We start from the raw sequence: 21349 nt of genomic DNA on the forward strand, positions 1-21349 counted from the left end.
CCCCCCAAGTTCCCATAACATCATAGATCTGTTCAGGGGAGCTGTTTGTGTAGAGTTAGAGCTCTGTAAATAAACGGAGCTTGCACAATGAGTATCAGGTAGGATTCCGCAGTGAGGCCATTTTTGTTTTTGATATTGCAGATAGCAACATTGGTCTGATCTGGTGTGGAGCTGGTTGAGGTGCCTGTTGAAGAGGTGGCATGTCTGAAACTGATGACCTATGATGACTGTGGTTTAGAGATGCATATCTAAAGTGATGCTACTCTATTCTGTTAGCAGGTTGACCTTGGCAGACTGGCAGTGAATACTAGGTTTGTTTTGAGAGAGTCCGCATTCTAGAGAATAACTGCAGGAGACACTATTTATGATATGCTAAAGCCCAGAAGACGTTTCAGTTTGAACATGATCATCAGACTAAGGTTGGCCATGCTTCTTCCATTGTTATGATGTAACATAAATTCTCTTTATGTTAGTAGATGATTTTCTTCCCAAGAGGTCCTGTGAAGATGTCCTAGCTCGTCCGTGTTGGGTTCAGTGACATTTTAATTCCGTCAATTCAGGAAAATAATTTACATTCGATTCATAGGTAGATTTAAATTAGTTGAATGGATTGGATAAAGACTCCGAACCTGGCATGTACGTTTATCCAAAGATGCTCTTTTGGTTTACTCCATAATCAATACTGAAAGAAAGTTTGCAGAGGATCATGGGCTTTCTCTTCTTCTACATACTAGTTGTGTTTTCCTATTGGTTGAAAACAGCATGATGGAAATGCCCTTTTAGTTTTTTACTGATTGATGCCGATTCATTTTTGTTGATGTGTGAAGGTTGACTTATTTTCTCCTGTCATTCAAAACTATTTGTTTTAGTTATTCTACATTTGAAGACGATTTTAGTGGTGTTCATCTGCACATATAAATAACATTTTGTTTGCGTGTAGTATTTGGTTTGTAATGCACAGGAGAAAAAAAAAATGGAGACAAATATTATTTAGATCATACTCGCTACAGATATTCCTTAGTTACAGACTGCATGTTAAGCTTTTGTCTCAATTCAAGATTCCAAAACGTTGTCACCCTCCAGTGCCAAACCTCCAGTATGTCGCATGAAACTTGCATTCTATTTAAAACTATTCTGATTTGTCCTTTTTAATATAACATTTGGAAAGATAATTTGATCAATGAGGAAAGCATTAATCGATCAAAATCTTTGTACTGACTTGGCCAGGCATATTGATTTGGTCATCTGACTGTAACAGTACACGACCTGTGAGTTTTGTCACGTTACTTTTCAATATTGTGGTACAATATGACGATAGTCTTTCCCAGTCTGCCTTTGTACTGTACAACCATTCCTTTGGCTTCTTTGAATATTGCTTATTTTTAGTTCTGTTAAAGGTTATAATTTTGTGAACGTGTGTTGTACTTCAGCTGTTCTGTTCTGGAATTTGAGCTGTACTATTGAATGCTGTTAATAAAATCATTTATGCAAAGATATGAGAATGTATAGCACTTTGGTTTTTTAAACGCCACTACACTGTCATCAGATACACTCATTGAAATTAACATAGAACAATGTGTATTTAGATAACGGTCTTTATTAAAAGAAACGTACAGGGAAAAAGACAGGACTTCCCAGTCAGCACCAGATTGTAGTGCACCAGCACAATCTTAATTTGGCTAAAACAATATCAGAGATTCATCTCGGTTAAACGTCTTCTACACGTATACATGGAGTCTTTGCACGGTGGGGTAAAATGTAGGGATTATCAAGCAAATTAAGACGTTCACATTTACCAAATTCTATAGCTTGGTGACGATTGGTGAGAATTTTCTAAAATCATGCAATATTATGTAGTATAATTGTTAGCTTTTATAAGATCAGATAAGTAATTTAAATCAGGGGCTAACCATTGTATAAAGATGATATCATGGCAAATGTACACAGTGTACAAAACTCTTTCCATGAGGCTGACCAGGTGAAAGCTATGATCCCTTATTGATGTCACTTGCTAAATCCACTTCAAATCAGTGTAGATGAAGGGGAGGAGACAGGTTAAAGAAGGATTTTTAAGCCTTGAGACATGGATTGTGTATGTGTGCCATTCAGAGGGTGAATGGGCAAGACAACATATTTAAGTGTCTTTGAACAGGGTATGGTAGTAGGTGCCAGGCGCACTAGTTTGTGTCAAGAACTGCAACGCTGCTGGGTTTTTCACGCTGAACAGTTTCCCTTGTGTATCAAGAATGGTCCACCACCCAAAGGACATCCAGCCAACTTGACACAACTGTGGGAAACATTGGGAGTCAACATGGGCCAGCATCCCTGTGGAATGCTCGACACCTTGTAGAGTCCACGCCCCGATGAATTGAGGGCAAAAGGGGGGAGGGGGGGATGCAACTCAATAATAGGAAGGTGTTCCTAATGTCCCAACACACAGAATCTGAATGAACATCACATTTTAGGATAGAACATCCTTCCCATATAAACCATTGTGCAACAGTTGATCCAACATTAAAATATAATTTAAAAAAAGTTAACCTAAGGATTTGAACTAACTAAAGCCATTTATTTAAATGCATGTACTGTCAGATATATATATATATTTTTTAAACATAGGTTGTACTGTACAACCATTCCTTGTACAACCATTCCGTGTAACAAATCAAACATTAAAATGTGTACATAAACTTGAAATTATACAAATCCAAAAATAAAAGTATATTTCAAAGAAACCTTTTTTTTAATTTTTTTTATCTACACTTGTTTATAAAAATGAACAAAAAGGTGGTAATAAGTTAGAACTTTTCCAATATTGAAACCTATTTACTTGTTTTACAACTGCAAAGGTGATGCAGGATGATCTATGCATGTTGCTCTCTCTCTATACACCATGTCACAGGGCGGTATAACCCAGACCCAGCAGTAGCAGCACACCCCTCCCAGTGAGAGGGGGACAGCAATCAGAGATGCGCGTTTCAACCGTGTGAATTAAAGACAGCATATTTATCCAAAACATACATGGAAAGCTACCTTCATTCTTCAGACCAAGCCTAGTTCATTTTGATGGAGGCCTCTGATATACAGTAGTTGGTAGAAGAGCGCCTGCTTTTTTAGTCCTTTTTTTGTACAGTATTTCGGCCTGCTCGTTTCAGTACAACAAATCAGTTGATTCCAAGGAACAGAGCCAGATGTGACGTCGATAAAGATGAGGCTGGGGAAACGACACAACCCCCTCCCATCCATCCTCCTGCCTCTCCTTTAGCCCCTCCCCCCTCTCCTTTAGCCAGCCCCTGTAGGCCTGTAGAATATAAAGGCACCTTGAAACCCTGACAGATTTGGTTTGTGTTGACCTCTAGTTCCCCACTTTCATCTCCCTGTCATATCATCTGTCATCATTACCCTGTTATCATATCATCTGTCGTCATATCATCTCCCTGTCATATCATCTCCCTGTCATATCATCATTACCCTGTTATCATATCATCTGTCGTCATATCATCTCCCTGTCATATCATCTCCCTGTCATATCATCATTACCCTGTTATCATATCATCTGTCGTCATATCATCTCCCTGTCATATCATCTGTCATCATTACCCTGTTATCATATCATCTGTCGTCATATCATCTCCCTGTCATATCATCTGTCATCATTACCCTGTTATCATATCATCTGTCGTCATATCATCTCCCTGTCATATCATCTCCCTGTCATATCATCTGATCATCTCCATGTCATATCATCTGTCATCATAACCCTGTCATCATAACCCTGTCATCATATCATCTGTCATCATATCATCATATCATCTCCCTGTCATATCATCTGATCATCTCCCTGTCATAATATCTGTCATCATAGCATCAGATCCCTGTCATCATATCATCTCCCTGTCATATCATCTGATCATCTCCCTGTCATATCATCTGTCATCATGTGTGCCAGAAAGAACAGCATCTAGTGATTCCAACAGCGACTGGCCCCACCGCGTGACATGACAGAGACGTGTTGTAGTGTGCTTCACCCTCCAGCCTGTACGGTTCACCATGCAGAACAGACAGACTCCCCACTTATCTAGGACAGAGACTTAAAGCTCAACTCTTTACACAGACAGACAGACAGACCTGAATAACAGCACTCAATTGTAAACCTAAAGTAGGGACATTGAGGAGCACAACCACTTCTGGACAGACAACCAGCACACACACACACAGCATTTCAATGACATGTACAGCAAAGCTGTCAGGTCCAGGTGTCATCTGCCCTTTCAGATGCCAGCCCCCATGTCCACATCTCATCCCATCATACACTGCAGACCAGGGAGGGGCCCAGGAGGACATGTGCATGGTAGAAAAGTGGAGCTCAGAAAAGGATTGGTCCAGTAACCATTTTGGATGGTAAAGTAGTTACAAATTCCTTAAAAAGCAGAAATAATAAAACAGCTACGGTCTCAGGTCAAATCAAAATAAAAGCAGCTTGAATCTAAGTCTTGAGACTGCTTCTCTTTCTCTTACAGACTGTAAAAACTAAACAAAAAGCAGTCTTTCATTTTGGGTCCCAAAACAGAAAGGTGTGGGGTGATCACTTGGGTACAAGCCCACGGGATTGTGGGTATAAAGGATGTCCTGGGCTGGAGGAGCTGTACGGAGAGGTGGGGGTGGCGGTCTTCTTACCTGTTTTAGGTCGGCTGAAGGAGATGGGAAGATAAATATTTTGTTAGGGGGGAAAGAACATTGAGGTGGAAACATCATTGGCTTTTAAATCATGATTATTGCTTTATAACCCTGTGGTATCGAGTAGACCTGCGTGACACTAAACAGGCAGAAACACTCCCAACTGAAATAACTGACAAAACAAAGTGCTGATTTGTACAGAACGGGACAGACCCTTACCCAGACTTTGGTTTCTTGATGGCCCCAGTGCTGGTGGTCTGGGTGGGCCCAAGGCTGTTGTGCAACCCAGAGGCATCCACCTGGATCTCATCCTCTTCCCGCAGTGCATCCTCCAACGCTGCTGCTACTGTGGGTGCTATGACCGGCTCCTCATACTCCTTAGTGGTCCGAGCAGGCAGGTCCATCTCCAGCATCAGGATATTCTCAGCCTGGGGAGAGACAGAGAGAGGGGGGGGGTCAGAGGTCAGGAAACTGCTACCACCCATTGGACAAGGGCTAAGTCACATTCACCAGACACAGAGAGTGACAGAGAGGAGAAGAACATCATCATACCTTGTACCTGACGTCAGCCGTCATCACCATGGAGGTGCGGGCGTGCTGGCTCAGGGGTCTTCTGTAGCCCACCGCTGACACTGGCCTGGTCATCATCTGCTGGTCACTGAGAGTGAGATCGAGGGTTAATTAAAAAGACAATCTGTGTGTGTTCCTACACACGAGGGATTTTCCAACCACTTATTCCAAACCCTGTGTTTGTATTCATGATTTTTTGCATGTTTGTATGTCTAATTAACTGGATAATGAAATGTGCACATACTCCTCTATGCGTGTGATGGGACGCATCTTCCAGTTGTCGTCGTCCTCTTGGAAGAACGCCCTGTTCACGATCTTATTCTTCTCCTCCACAGGGATGAAGTTCTCAATGATGAGATGCCTGGCAGACAACAATAACAAGATCAGATCTGCTGCTGAAGAAGGGGCCTCTGACAGCCTGGGGATCCTATCATTGATAATAGGAGGAGGTGTAAACAGTCATGGGGGACGAGGGAACTACAGTGCAATACAGTCTGCCTAATCTAGACCAATCAATAACTAGCTCTGACTGACAGCTACGTTATTGAGGAAAAATGTACTTACTATGACTGTGATATGTGGTTGTCTCACCTGGCTATCTTAAGATGAATGTACTTACTATGACTGTGATATGTGGTTGTCTCACCTGGCTATCTTAAGATGAATGTACTTACTATGACTGTGATATGTGGTTGTCTCACCTGGCTATCTTAAGATGAATGTACTTACTATGACTGTGATATGTGGTTGTCTCACCTGGCTATCTTAAGATGAATGTACTTACTATGACTGTGATATGTGGTTGTCTCACCTGGCTATCTTAAGATGAATGTACTTACTATGACTGTGATATGTGGTTGTCTCACCTGGCTATCTTAAGATGAATGTACTTACTATGACTGTGATATGTGGTTGTCTCACCTGGCTATCTTAAGATGAATGTACTTACTATGACTGTGATATGTGGTTGTCTCACCTGGCTATCTTAAGATGAATGTACTTACTATGACTGTGATATGTGGTTGTCTCACCTGGCTATCTTAAGATGAATGTACTTACAATGACTGTGATATGTGGTTGTCTCACCTGGCTATCTTAAGATGAATGTACTGTAAGTCGCTCTGGATAAGAGCGTCTGCTGAATGACTAAAATGTAAAAATGGGATGTATGTGCTCCTTGTCAGAATGGGATATATGGTCCTCTGTAGCTCCGCTGGTAGAGCACGGCGCTTGTAACGCCAGGGTAGTGGGTTCGATCCCCGGGACCACCCATACACAAAAATGTATGCACGCATGACTGTAAGTCGCTTTGGATAAAAGCGTCTGCTAAATGGCATATTATTATTATTATTATTATTATTATTATCATCATCATCATCAGAGGGCAACAACCAAAATAGACTATATTGATTTGTGTTTTCTTTTTATTGTGTGTGAGAAATGAGAGAGTTGGCCTTGTGGGCAGCCTGGTGGCTCCATACTTGAGTTTGAGATCCCTGGTCAACTCATTCTGGGTCTGCTCCAGCTCCTGTCTCTCCTTGATGTGCAACTCCTGGACATCATGGATCTCCGTTTTCACTGCCTGCAGCTTGGCAAACAGCTGAGGGGAGAAAAACAGGGTGGTGAGGCACAGAGCACAACAACAGACAAAAACACCACAGTGTTTGATTCAGTGTAGCAAACACATTTTTGTGGCATGCACAATTTCCTTTGAACTTTTTTGTAGGCTAAACTGACAACGTAAAGGACAGCTTTCTAATGAATCGTGTGCACCCTTTTCGTATAGTTTTCTAATGTCCTACCTTTTTCAGCTTCTTGGTCTTGCTGTCCACTTCCTGCTGTAGAGAGCTGTACGTTTCCTTCAACTCCAGGGTCTCCTCATCACGATTCTCCACCTGCTGTTTCATCTCCCTCTCTCTGCGTTTCTGCACACACACAGAGCATCTCGGTAAGAAGGGCAAGGTTGTGTAATCACACAAAGTACTCACATAAATATTTTAACATTTCCCATCAGAGCGCAAATCAATACCATTAGATTGACGGTCTATTGAGTGTTTACCCGCTATCAATAACCTAAGACTATACATACAGTTGAAGTCGGAGGTTTACATACACCTTAGCCAAATACATTTAAACTCAGTTTCACAATTCCTGCCATTTAATCCTAGTACAAATTCCCTGTCTTAGGTCAGTTAGGATCACCACTTTATTTTAAATGTCAGAATAATAGTAGAGAGAATGATTTATTTCAGATTTTATTTCTTTCATCACATTCCCAGTGGGTCAGAAGTTTACATACACTCAATTAGTATTTGGTAGCATTGCCTTTAAATTCTTTAACTTGGGTCAAACGTTTTGGGTAGCCTTCCACAAGCTTCCCACAATAAATTGGGTGAATTTTGGCCCATTCCTCCTGACAGAGCTGGTGTAACTGAGTCAGGTTTGTAGGCCTCCTTGCTCACACAAGCTTTTTCAGATCTGCCCACAAATGTTCTATAGGATTGAGGTCAGGGCTTTGTGATGGCCACTCCAATACCTTGACTTTGTTGTCCTTAAACCATTTTGTCACAATTTTGGAAGTATGCTTGGGGTCATTGTCCATTTGGAAGACCCATTTGCGACCAAGCTTTAACTTCCTGACGTCTTGAGATGTTGCTTCAATATATCCACATAAGTTTCCTTCCTCATGATGCCATCTATTTTGTGAAGTGCACCAGTCCTTCCTGCAGCAAAGCACCCCCACAGCACGGTTGGGATGGTGTTCTTCGGCTTGCAAGCCTCCTCCTTTTTCCTCCAAACATAACGATGGTCATTATGTCTAAACAGTTATATTTTTGTTTAATCAGACCAGAGGACATTTATCAAAAAAGTACAATCTTTGTCCCCATGTGCAGTTGCAAACCGTAGTCTGGCTTTTTTATGGCGGTTTTGGAGCAGTGGCTTCTTCCTTGCACAGTGGCCTTTCAGGTTATGTCGATATAGGACTCGTTTTACTGTAGATACTTTTGTACCCGTTTCCTCCAGCATCTTCACAAGGTCCTTTGCTGTTGTTCTAGGATTGATTTGCATTTTTCACACCAAGGCACGTTAATCTCTAGGAGACAGAACGCGTCTCCTTCCTGAGCGGTATGATGGCTGCGTGGTCCAATGGTGTTTATACTTGCGTACTATCGTTTGTACAGATGAACGTGGTATCTTCAGGCGTTTGGAAATTGCCCCCAAGGATGAACCAGACTTGTGGAGGTCTACCATTTTTTCCCCTGAGGTCTTGGCTGATTTCTTTTGATTTTCCCATGATGTCAAGTAAAGAGGCACCGAGTTTGAAGGTAGGCCTTGAAATACATCCACAGGTACACCTCCAATTGACTCAAATGATGTCAATTAGCCTATCAGAAGCTTCTAAAACCATTACATCATTTTATGGAATTTTCCAAGCTGTTTAAAAGGCACAGTGAACTTAGTGTATGTAAACTTCTGACCCACTGGAATTGTGATACAGTGAATTATATAAGTGAAATAATCTGTCTGTAAACAATTGTTGGAAAAATTACTTGTGTCATGCACAAAGTAGATGTCCTAACCGACTTGCCAAAACTATAGTTTGTTAACAAGAAATTTGTGGAGTGGTTGAAAAACGAGCTTTAAATGACTCCAACCTAAGTGTATGTGAACTTCCTACTTCAACTGTATACGTTACCTGTTCAGCTATTTCCTGTCGCTTCTGTTCGAGGATCCTTTGTTGCTCATTGGTGTGGTCCACAATGTTCTTCCCCCCCATCAGAAGTTTACTCTCCATCGCCTGGGAGAGGACACAATCAAGAGATGTGAGGGAAACACAAAACAGGTAGAATGATTTTTTTAATTTTAAGTGTTGGTCTAAAAGACCATGAAAAGGACCAGAATGTAGTCTCCTCACCTTGACTTTGGCAGTCAGCATATCGCCTGCTTCCTGCTCCTTTTTGAGGGCATCCATCTTCCTCTCCTTCTCTTTTAGCAGCCTCTGTTTCTCCTCCGCCACCAGACTGTGATCCTCCATGATGGCCTTCCTCTCAGTCTCCAACTTCTCCTGCTGTTCACACCAATAATCTGCACCCACTTTATCAGCTGGTTCTACACCTTCATCCTCCTCCGTCTCTCCATCCTCCGTGTCCTCTTCTAGCTCTTCCCCAGCTTCCCCAACCCCCCTCCTCTTCTTCTTCTTTTTCCCTGAGCGTTTCTCTAACTGCTCTTTGAGCCGGGCAATCTCTTCCTGGAACTCCCTGAGCAGAGCATCTTTGGGGTCCTCGTTGACACGGGGCTTGTTCTTGATGTTCTTGGCCCGGTTTGAGTAGCGTAATGTGGTCAGTGTCTCCTCCACATTGTAAGAGGCTGGTCCGATGTTAGCCACCATGACTGTGCGGGCATTGCCCCCCAGGGAGTCCTGCAGCAGGCGGGTGAGCTTGGAGTCGCGGTAGGGGATGTGGGTGCTCCTGCCGTCCACCAGGGCAGAGATGACATTCCCCAAGGCTGACAGAGACAGGTTGATCTTGGTGGCTTCCTTCAGGCGCTCTCCCTGGGCTCCTGTCTTGGTCTGCCTCTCACTACCAGCCAGGTCCACCAGGTTCAGTTTGCCCACTCGAATGTGGTTCTCCCCGTCGACACCCAGCTCGCTACACTCGACGGTAATGAGAAAAATGGCATGTGACCGGGAGCTGTGCTCATTCATGTTGGTGGAGCCCACGGAGCGGTTTTGGTTCCCCACATTCATGACGTGCTCTATTTCTCGTACACTCTTAGTGACGAAGGAGGAGAGGTCCTTGACGTATACACCCGTGTCTGGCCTCTCTTTCAGCTCCAGACGGCGGGACTGGTCCTTGGACAGCAGGTCCTTGATCTCCTCCTGGTAGATCTCCAGGTACGAGGCCCTCACCAGGTACTGCTGGTTCTGGGAGCGGGAGATGTGTGTGAAGACGTGCTCAAAGGAATTGGGGATTACACCCCTTCTCTCTGGGTCATTGCGCACCCCCTCCATAGTGTAGGTCTTTCCTGTTCCTGTCTGGCCGTACGCAAATATGGTCCCATTGAAACCAAGCAAGACTGAGTCCACCAGGGGCCTGAAGGTTTCATCATAGAGATCCACCTGTTTGGAGTTCCAGTCGTACACAGAGTCAAATGTGAAGATCTTGGGGTGTTGGTGGGCTGCAGCCCCCCGGGGGTTTCTCACGGCCACCTGGCCAAGCTTCACATCCACCTCCACCACCCTCTCAAAGTTGGCTGCACGCTCCTTCTCATTCATGGGTCGACAGCGGACCACCACCTTCACCGACTCTCTGGTCTTAGACATTGTGAGGATTTTCTGAGAAACTGCCTTGTCACCTGGCTTGTGTCTATGTCATTCAAGTTTGTACAAATCTGAGTTCACAATGTCAGACCTGCCAGCATCAGAACCTGTAAAAAGAGATGCTGATGTTCAAATAGCTATTGCCAACACGACTTGTTACCGTTAATGTTTTCTTTTGTGATTATGAAGACCTTATTTGTGAACTGTGCATCAAACTAGCTTCCTGACTACAGTGTTGTTAGACAGATACTGTAGCAGCTAGCTAGCAAGCTAACATTAACATGACTAGCAACCTAGGTAAACGACAGAGCGCAACAAAGATACTGATGGTAACTAGCTAACCCTTCCATCTGTGACAACATCAAATTAGGTTATCTTGCTAGCTAGCTACATCACCAAAAGTATGTGGACACCTGCTCGTCGAACATCTCATTCCAAAGTCATGGGCATTAATATGGAGTTGGTCCCCCCTTTGCAGCTATAACAGCCTCCACTCTTCTGGGAAGGCTTTCCACTAGATGTTGGAACATTGCTGCAGGGACTTGCTTCCATTCAGCCACAAGAGCATTAGTGAGGTCAGGCACTGATGTTGGGCGATTAGGCCTGGCTTGCAGTCAGCGTTCCAATTCATCCCAAAGGTGTTCGATGGGGTTGAGGTCAGGGCTCTGTGCAGGCCAGTCAAGTTCTTCCACATCGATCTCGACAAACCATTTCTGTATGGACCTCACTTTGTGCAGGGGGACATTGTCATGCTGAAACAGGAAAGAGCCTTCCCCAAACTGTTGCCACAAAGTTGGAAGCACTCATCTAGAATGTCATTGTATGCTGTAGCGTTAAGATTTCCCTTCACTGGAACTAAGGGGCCTAGCCCGAACCATGAAACAGCCCCAGACCATTATTCCTCCTCCACCAAACTTTACAGTTGGCACTATTCATTGGGGCAGGTAGCGTTCTCCTGGCATCCGCCAAACCCAGATTCGTCAGTCAGACTGCCAGATGGTGAAGTGTGATTCATCACTCCAGAGAACGCGCATCCACTGCTCCAGAGTCCAATGGCAGCGAGCTTTACACCACTCCAGTCAACACTTGGCATTGCACATGGTGATCTTAGGCTTGTGTGCAGCTGTTCGGCCATGGAAACCCATTTCATGAAGCTCCCAACGAACAGTTAATGTGCTGACGTTGCTTCCAGAGGCAGTAATCAAACTCAGTAGTGAGTGTTGCAACCTAGGACAGACGATTTTTAGGCGCTATGTGCTTCAGCACTCGGCGGTCCCGTTCTGTGAGCTTGTGTGGCCTACCACTTTGCGTCTATGAGCAACAAAGGCTCAGCCGTTTCCACTTCAAAATAACAACTTCACAATAACAATATTTACACTTGACCCGGGCAGCTCTAGCAGGGCAGAAATGTGATTTACTGACTTGTTGGAAAGATGGCATTCTATGACGGTGCGAAGTTTAAAGTCACTGAGTTCTTCAGTAAGGCCATCCTATTGCCGATGTTTGTCTATGGAGATTGCATGGCTGTGTGGTGGTTTATATACACCTGTCAGCGACGGGTGTGGCTAAAATAGTCGAATACAGTAATTTGAAGGGGTGTCCACATACTTTTGTATATATAGTGTACCTAGGCCATTTCGCTAGCAAAACGTAAATGTATGACCTACTAACTTAGCTAACTGGCTAAAAACGTCACGTTCTTTGGCAAGCTAGTTAGTTATATCAGTCAGTGCTCCCTGGTGATAGCGTCGCAACCGATCAACTGGCATTTACAGTGCTACTGTAACCTAGCTAACGCGTTAGTTGATTGATGCAAATTAAAAGGTTACGGCTTTTCGGTTTGCTAATTGTGACAATTAGATATATATCAACAAGAAGATATCTAGCAAACTGGAGAAACATGTTCACATCACCCAACATAATGTTATTTAGCTAGCCAGCTTGTTTACAAAGTCAAAGACTCGGGAAGCACCCCAAACTCGATCAGACGGCCTAGCAACGGCAAAACACATCCATTCTCAGAGGGCAGGAGACAAGACCGTGCATTTTGATGATGGGAGGCATCTCCTTATGCAGTTTACAAGAACAAGCACACAATTCAAGTGAAACTCATTTTAACATTATTAAACTGCAACATCCATGACAAGATAAACGTTGTCAGCTAGTTACCATTTAATCCAGTACTTCCACCCAGTCAGCCATTACCACCGCCGCCGTCCCTTCATCCCAGAAAACTATCCCGGATGGAATGGAGAGGTGCTGGTTGATGACTTTCAACGTCACAGCCAATCTTCTTCTTTGGTATAATGGCGTTCGCAACCATTATATGTGTATTCCGCCACCTACTGTGCGGGTGGATAATAAAGATCCCAAAAATGAAATAATGCGAAGTAAATAATAATATATATATACACTACCGGTCAAAAGTTTCAGAACACCCACTCATTCAAGGGTTTTTCTTTATTTTTACTATTTTCTACATTGTAGAATAATAGTGAAGACATCAAAACTATGAAATAACTTCATATGGAATCATGTAGTAACCCAACCTTTTGCCTTGATGACAGCTTTAAACACTCTTGGCATTCTCTCAACCAGCTTCATGAGGTAGCCACCTGGAATGCATTTCAATTTGTTACAGAAGATAGCCCAATTTGGTAAAAGACCAAGTCCATATTATGGCAAGAACAGCTCAAATAAGCTAAGAGAAATGACAGTCCATCATTACTTTAAGACATGAAGGTCAGTCAATATGGAAAATTGCAAGAACTTTGAAAGTTTCTTCAAGTGCAGTGGCAAAAACCATCAATCACTATGATGAAACTGGCTCTCATGAGGACCGCCACAGGAATGGAAGACCCAGTTACCTCTGCTGCAGAGGATAAGTTCATTAGAGTTACCAGCCTCAGAAATTGCAGCCCAAATAAATGCTTCACAGAGTTCAAGTAACAGACACATCTCAACATCAACTGTTCAGAGGAGACGTGTGAATCAGGCCTTCATGGTCGAATTGCTGCAAAGAAACCACTACTAAAGGACACCAATAATAAGAAGAGACTTGCTTGGGCCAAGAAACAAGAGCAATGGACATTAGACCTGTGGACATTTGTCCTTTGGTCTGGAGTCCAAATTTGAGATTTTTGGTTCCAACCACAGTGTCTTTGTGAGACACGGTGTGGGTGAACGGATGATCTCTGCATGTGTATTTCCCACCGTAAAGCATGGAGGAGGAGGTGTTATGGTGTGGGGGTGCTTTGCTGGTGACACTGTCAGTGATTTATTTAGAATTCAAGGCACACTTAACCAGCATGGCTACCACAGCATTCTGCAGTGATACGCCATCCCATCTGGTTTGCGCTTAGTGGGACTATCATTTGTTTTTCAACAGGACAATGACCCAAAATACACCCCCAGGCTGTGTAAGGGCTATTTTACCAAGAAGAATGATGGAGTGCTGCATCAGATGTCCTGGCCTCCACAATTCCCTGACCTCAAACAAATTGAGATGGTTTGGGATGAGTTGGACCGCAGAGTGAAGGAAAAGCAGCCAACAAGTGCTCAGCATATGTGGGAACTCCTTCAAGACGGTTGGAAAAGCATTCCAGGTGAAGCTGGTTGAGAGAATGCCAAGAGTGTGCAAAGCAGTCAAGGCAAAGGGTGGCTACTTTGAAGAATCTAAAATCTCTTTTGATTTGTTAAACACTTTTTTGGTTACTACATGATTCCATATGTGTTATTTCATAGTTTTGATTTCTTCACTATTATTCTACAAAGTAGAAAATAGTAAATATAAAGAAAAACCCTTGAATGAGTGGGTGTTCTGAAACTTTTGACCGGTAGTGTATATATATATATTATTATTTACATTTATATATATATACACATTCTTAAACTATCAACAACGAATTTTAAATTAAACTAAATCAGTCTGCTTTTCTAACAACATTCTGATCAGGTCCCTACACAGGCTCAGAAGGATTCTGTGAGGGCGACAGTGCTTCTGCCGTGAAGTCCAAAAACGTATCGGCTGCAGATATGATGTCCAGCTTGTTGGACACTTACAATTAATAACTGTGGCTATAAAAGCTACAAAATCCACCTTCTTCACAATAAGTGTATCCAGATCACTTGATTGGCTTATAACATTGACAAATGGTTGTGGTGCATCCACCACCATATCTTCTTCAGCACTGTGGCCTCTTGCCCTTTCAACTCTCTTCACCACCTCCACATAGATATGCTATACCGCCCTGATCCTTGACACCTCAACCTCTTTCACCCTAACAGAGCACTCAGGGAATTCGGGAATATGATCCCCACCACAGTTGCAACATTTTACATTCACAGACTCTTCAATAACATATTCCTCATGTCTGCTAACACTTGACACGTGGCCAATCTTTTTACAGTTCTTGCATTGCATCGGGTTTTGCATGAACGTTCTCACGGGGTATCTTATATATCCCCGTTTTACATAGGATGGTAGATACTCATCAAACATCAATAATACAGATACACTTTGCTCCTTTTTCCCCTTTTTCTCCATATGGGTCAAGCGACGTGCATTAACTACTGGAATTTCCAGCCTAAGATATTGATTATCAACGTCCAACGGGACATCCCAGCCAATTGCTGTCTTTGTCCTGCTACTGTATTAGTAGCCTAGCAACATGTTCCTAGGTAGCAGCTGAAGACCTCTCCTCATAATAAATAGGAGCAAATGTCTCTTACAAAATTATGTCAATATACCTTTGGGAAATGTTATTCAAAGAATACATGTAAAAAGTGAGAACATGCATTATTAGATTTCTTTCAAGGCTACAGACATGTACTTACCATGGAAGCCTGAATCTTCTCCATTTATCTGACTGAGGCAGCTCAGTCATCACATTTCAGGGTTACTTGCATAAATGTCATGTTCCCGGTCATTTTCATCACAGAGCAATAATACAACTCTTCAGAAACAGATGACAAAAGCAGATACAGTAATCATGTTGTACAAAAGTACAGTAAACATTTACTTATTAGAGTACATTAGAAGAATGTATGAGGAAGACTGTCAACCGCCCCCCTATAATTAGTATCTGCAGGATCAGTTACTGAACTATTATTTATTTTTGTAGTTATTTTCCACCCTCATCCACCAGGTCGCCTATACACCGTATTAAAGAAGGGAGGGAGGGAGGGAGGGAGGGAGGGCAACACGTAAGAGCTGGAGCACATGATCAGACAGGACATTACACTGGAAGTCTTACCCACCCAGGGTTCAACTGGGTGACCTGAGCTCCTGCTAACTTGACTGGTATGCAAATTGAGACATATATAGCTGTGGCTATAGAAAGTACTGTGGAAATTGAACACCCTCTTGATGCTATGAAGAGTTGTGTAATAGTGTAACTGCTTGTTTAATAGCAGTGGTGTAGTGGAGGCTAAACACAGGTAAACGTAGTTAACGCAATTTTATATTTTGCGCGAGGGTTTACCCACCTTTTGCTGAAAAAATGCATTGAAAGTATAGGGAGTGTTACTTTATTCACCGCGAACGGCGATCAAAGTTTACACCCCCCCCCAAAAAAGTATTACTACATCACTGTGTAATATAATGAGTAGGGAGTACAAGATCACATTCCCACAATGCAATGTCCAAGTCCTAACCCAAGATTAAAAAGCCATTTGTCGTCTTTCTTCGGAATAGACTACCCAGGAAGGGAAAAATCTTCACAGCTCGTCTTTCTTGTTCATTTTTCCAGCATAGTCCATTCCGAAGAAAGAGGACGGGCGGGCGTGAACATCCCGGTCTCGTTTGACAAAAGCTGAGAACGAGGACACACAATTCCCAACGAAGTGGTCAGCTTGGCTTAGGATGTACAGGTCCATCTGGGCAGAGTCCGGCTTCAGGCTCACCACCTTCACCTGGGCATGGACAGACAAATCAACAACGATACACTGAACATGCAGTATACAAACAAAGCATGTTTACCAACTGCGTAACACGTGTGAAAAACGGGTGTACTGTATGTGTATATACAGTGCATTCGGGAAAGTATTCAGACCCCTTGACTTTTTCCACATTTTGTTACGTTACAGTCTTATTCTAAAATGTATTAAATAGTCCTCATCAATCTACACACAATACCTCATAATGACAAAGCAAAAACAGGTTTTTAGACATTTTTGCACATAAAAAAAAAGAAAAGGGAAATATGACTTTTACATAAGTATTCAGACCCTTTACTCAGTACTTTGTTGAAACACCTTTGGCAGCGATTACAGCCTTGAGTCTTCTTGGGTATGACGCTACAAGCTTGGCACACCTGTATTTGGGGAGTTTCTCCCATTCTTCTCTGCAGATCCTCTCAAGCTCTGTCAGGTTGGATGGGGAGCGTCGCTGCACAGCTATTTTCAGGGCTCTCCAGAGATGTTCGATCGGGTTCAAGTCCGGGCTCTGGCTGGGCCACTCAAGGACATTCATAGACAGTCTGAGGCCTCTCTGGATCAGGATTTCATCAAGGATCTCTCTGTACTTTGCTCCGTTCATCTTTCCCTCGATCCTGACTAGTCTCCCAGTCACTGCCACTGAAAAACATCCCCACAGCATGATGCTGCCACCACCATGCTTCACAGTAGGTATGGTGCCAGATTTCCTCCAGACGTGGCGCTTGGCATTCAGGGCAAAGTGTTCAGTCTTTGTTTCATCAGACCAGAGAATCTTTTTTCTCATGGTCTGAGAGTCTTTAGGTGCCTTCTGTCAAACTCCAAGCGGGCTGTCATGTGCCTTTTACTGAGGAGTGGCTTGTGTCTGGCCACTCTACCATAAAGGCCTGATTGGTGGAGTGCTGCAGAGATGGTTGTCCTTCTGGAGGTTTCTCCCATCACAGAGGAACTCTGGAGCTCTGTCAGAGTGACCATTGGGTATTTGGTCACCTCCCTGACCAAGGCCCTTCTCCCCCGATTGCTCAGTTTGGCCGGGCGGCCAGCTCAAGGAAGAGTCTTGGTGGTTCCAAACTTCTTCCATTTAAGAATGATAGAGGCCACTGTTCTTGGGGACCTTCAATGCTGCTGAAATGTTTGGGTACCCTTCCCCAGATCTGTGCCTCGACACAATCCTGTCTCGGTGCTCTACGGACAATTCCTTCGACCTCATGGCTTGGTTTTTGCTCTGACAACTGTGGGACCTTATATAGACAGATGTGTGCCTTTCCAAATCATGTCCAATCAATTGAATTTACCACAGGTGGACTCCAAGTTGTAGAAACATCTTAAGGATGATCAATAGAAACAGGATGCACCTGAGCTCAATTTCGAGTCTCATAGCAAAGGGTCTGAATACTTATATAAATAAGGTATTTCTGTTTTTATTTTTTAATACATTTGCAAAAATTTATAAAAACCTGTTTTTGCCTTGTCATTATGGGGTATTGTGTGTAGATTGATGAGATACATGTTTTATTTAATCCATTTTAGAATAAGGCTGTAACGTAACAAAATGTGGAAAAAGTCAAGGAGTCTGAATACTTTCCGAATGCACTGTGTGTGTATATATATTTAACTGACAAATAAAATCAATCAATCAATCAATCAAAGCTCACCTTATCCTTGAAGAGTTTTTGGATCTCAGCGAGGTGGGACTCTGAGTCTGTGGCGATATAAACGGAGCGGGCAGAGGTTTTCTTGACCCAGAGCTTGAGGGCCCGGCGGATCTCAGCCAGGTCAGGGAGGCACATGGTCATGGTGAGGGGCAAGGCAGTCTGGTGATTATAACCCACACACTGAGGAGAGGCCATGAAGTGAGGCCCAGCATCCCCACTCTGGAGCAGCTTACAGGCATTTACCTACAAGGACCATTAAATCGGGGAAGACAACAGAGAAACAGAATGGGTCAGGGCAGGACAAAATGTATTGAAAATGTCAATAACTCATAATTTTTTTTATTCTGTCGAGTATGTGTGTTTGTGTGTGTGTTCCCAGCTCACCCAATCAGAGCCGATCCTCAGGTGTATGGCCACGTATGGCCTGGGCAGCAGAGCAGCGATGTGTTCCTGTCCCTCCTGCACCATCCCTTCCGCCCACACTACATACCGCTGCAGACCCACATATTCCTCTATCACAGGGAACTGAGCTGGGGCGCCTGGCAGGGCCAGGACAGGGTGCTCTGATGGAGGGAACCTGACCAGGCAGGACGAGAGAGGGGGAAGGAAATTGGGACTGAAAAGTAGCCCGCTGGCTAAAACTGGCACTTCTACAGTGATGCTCATTAATGGGCACTGTCCTTGTAAAACTACATTTAATTTAATACATTGGTTATGTTAATAAGAGGTTTATTTATTCTGCTGTTATATCGTCAGTAAGTTGAGCAAAAATAATGCTTATGTTTCACTAACAGTAAAGCACAAAGACTTACTTGTTGAGCCAATGAGGTTGGTGGTAGGAACTGAAGGACAAGCCGTCAAACAGGACAGACCTGTCAAACTCCACTCCTACGTGATCCCAAAACGGACCAAAAGGATTCCCGTCCTGATAATGAGAGCATGTGATGGTTCATAACACACCATGAGCAAGGCTTTACAAGACGTTTATACCAGATCTAACTGTTTTCACCACTTGGTGGTAAACATGAGAAATAGATGATAAGGAAGAGATTTTAATGTAAAATACAGTTATAGTAACATTCCATCAGGGGGCAGTGTTTTGCTCTGCCATGGCATTCTTTCCATTTGCATGAACAACACTAAATCAATACATTTCTTATATAAGTAATTTAATTATATAAAAGACAATAGAGCCAAAGCTATGGCCTATGTTCCAGGACCTGGCTTTTAAATAATCTCTGACCAGTTTCAACGTTTTTTCTTTCACTAACCAGGCTCAATACCTGAACAACGGTCTCAGTTTCTCCAACTCTCTGAACCTCAATCACAACACTCACCTTCATGGGGCAGGACTTCTTGTCCACACTCCTCTGGGCAGCTGACTCAAAGCAGTAGGCTGCCCTCCGTCCCTCGGGCCAGTGTGTTGGGGCAAGATGCTTCATGAAGTCCTCCAGGCTTACCACACGGTGGTAGTGGGTCAGGGCCTCCAGCTGGAAAAAATCACTGTAGGGGACATGTACCTGTTGAAAGGGAGAGACAGCTGTGAGTGTGAGATGTGATCATCCCTGCGTCCCAAGTCTCTGTCCTTTCTCCCAAAGTCTCTGTCCTTTCTCCCAAAGTGTGCTCTTTTTCACTTCGTGGATTTAAAAGAAAGGGACTGGTGAGATCAACACCAGGAAACATTGATTCATGCACTTACATTTGAGTATGGAGGCGCGTGGTGGCGGTACACTATGAAGGGGGGAACTGCCAGTGTTCGATTCAGCATTTTGGCGAATGCCAACGAACCCAGAAAGTGGTCGGCTTGGTTTCCAAATCGACCTGAGTAACGAAATGGGTCCCATTAGCAACGAATTTTAAACACGAGATTTATATTTGGAAAATACAAATCTAGATAGCATAAATACATAACATCTGCGTGAATAAATGAACTGTAAGAAACCATAGCCGGGCTAACGTTACATATCAGACATCATCATGACACCCGAGTAGCTAACGTTACAATGCTTCCAATTAAAGTTGATACAATTACCCATGCAAGGACAATATAAAATGTAGCCATTGTCGTCCCACTTTAACTCTTTAGCAAACGTTAGACTAATTTGTAGCAATATTGCTATAAGCGAATAATAGACCACAAAAAGTTGCAAATGATTCAGTTTCGCCGCCATTGTGTTTCATGCTACATCCCAGAATGCATTGGAAGTTGAACAAAGTTTAACCCCCGAGGTGCTGCTCCTCTTGAATACGTGGGTCTGCTACATCACTCTGAAACTTCCTATGAATTTGGAATTGGAACTTCCTATGATCTTGGAAAGTTGATGGAATATTTAGACATAAATCTATTTAATGGAATATTTAGACATGTGTCTGATTCATATGTGAGGCGATCAGTCTTCATGAAATTAGTATTTATTAGCCAAAGAAATGTGTTGTTATTTATTTTTAGTAGTCACAGAATTGACTAATTTGTCTGGCATTAATTGCTCGTATACAAAAACCTTTGGAACAGACTATATCACAGAACTGCGATGTGTAAACGGCATACAGAAGCGATGACACAAGTGTTGTAATTTTTTTATTTTTTAAATCAGAATATTCTGATGAAAAGTTAAATGAAAGAGTATAGGCTATGCCTTTGTGAGCTGAATCAGCATTAGCATGTGATCAGATTGAATTAGTCATCCAATAGGTCTATATAAAACCCACACATATTGCGCACACACGTCTTGTAGCTTAGTTTTTTTTTGGGAGGGGGGGGAACAACATCATGCTTCTAAACCAAGTGAGTTCATCATCATTGATGTACTAGTATTTGATTGTGTTTCTTCATTAATTAACAACAGGTCCTCATGAAATCTTCAGTGGTGACAGAGGGGACCTTGAGTAACTGGCTTCCTGACCATAGTGCCTTGAACTGGAATGTAATCAATCAAAATGGAGTCAATGTTATTTTCACTGATAAAGACCCAGAAGAAACAAGCACTATGATTGAACCCAGAGCTCTGTGATTAAACTCTTCATTAAAAGCAACATCTGTGTGCAACATGCCTCAACTAATAGTAACACTTGGTTTGGGTGTGGCCTCAAACCACATTATATAGTGATGTGTGTGTGTGTGTGTGTGTGTGTGTGTGAATGCGTGTGCCAGAGAAAAAGGGTATGTATGTTTGTGCATTGTATGGGGCATTAA

The 21349-nt window shown here is 43.0% G+C and overlaps 2 protein-coding genes across 2 annotated transcripts; both read right to left on the minus strand.

The window, feature by feature from the left end:
• Nucleotides 1–2548: 2548 nt before the first annotated feature.
• On the minus strand, nucleotides 2549–12821 carry LOC121537692 (kinesin-like protein KIF3B). The gene is made up of 9 exons (XM_041845289.2): nucleotides 12737–12821; nucleotides 9164–10674; nucleotides 8945–9046; nucleotides 7050–7172; nucleotides 6729–6847; nucleotides 5492–5608; nucleotides 5230–5335; nucleotides 4897–5105; nucleotides 2549–4691 (listed from the first exon to the last, which is right to left on the minus strand). Exons 2-9 carry the CDS (start codon nucleotides 10568–10570, stop codon nucleotides 4586–4588), a joined length of 2289 nt encoding a protein of 762 aa, XP_041701223.1. The 5' UTR covers nucleotides 10571–10674; nucleotides 12737–12821; the 3' UTR covers nucleotides 2549–4585.
• A 3126-nt stretch (nucleotides 12822–15947) lies between these two features.
• On the minus strand, nucleotides 15948–20366 carry pofut1 (protein O-fucosyltransferase 1). Its single transcript, XM_041844997.2, has 7 exons — nucleotides 20189–20366; nucleotides 19856–19977; nucleotides 19494–19676; nucleotides 18969–19081; nucleotides 18541–18733; nucleotides 18157–18399; nucleotides 15948–16480 (listed from the first exon to the last, which is right to left on the minus strand). The coding sequence occupies exons 1-7, from the start codon at nucleotides 20325–20327 to the stop codon at nucleotides 16286–16288; spliced, it is 1188 nt and encodes a 395-aa protein (XP_041700931.2). The 5' UTR covers nucleotides 20328–20366; the 3' UTR covers nucleotides 15948–16285.
• Nucleotides 20367–21349: the final 983 nt, after the last annotated feature.

This window comes from Coregonus clupeaformis, chromosome 24 (genome assembly GCF_020615455.1).
Source record: "Coregonus clupeaformis isolate EN_2021a chromosome 24, ASM2061545v1, whole genome shotgun sequence".
Classification (NCBI taxonomy): domain Eukaryota; kingdom Metazoa; phylum Chordata; class Actinopteri; order Salmoniformes; family Salmonidae; genus Coregonus; species Coregonus clupeaformis.

Coding starts and splice junctions, on each gene's coding strand:
- LOC121537692 (XM_041845289.2), bottom strand. CDS start 10,570: ATGTCTAAGACCAGAGAGTCGGTGAAGGTGGTGGTCCGCTGTCGACCC. Junction 9,047..9,163: donor TGCTGACTGCCAAAGTCAAG/GTGAGGAGACTA, acceptor GTCCTCTCCCAG/GCGATGGAGAGTAAACTTCT. Junction 5,106..5,229: donor CGGCTGACGTCAGGTACAAG/GTATGATGATGT, acceptor GTCTCTCCCCAG/GCTGAGAATATCCTGATGCT.
- pofut1 (XM_041844997.2), bottom strand. CDS start 20,327: ATGGCGGCGAAACTGAATCATTTGCAACTTTTTGTGGTCTATTATTCG. Junction 19,978..20,188: donor TTTATATTGTCCTTGCATGG/GTAATTGTATCA, acceptor TTCGTTACTCAG/GTCGATTTGGAAACCAAGCC. Junction 19,677..19,855: donor ACGCGCCTCCATACTCAAAT/GTAAGTGCATGA, acceptor CCCTTTCAACAG/GTACATGTCCCCTACAGTGA.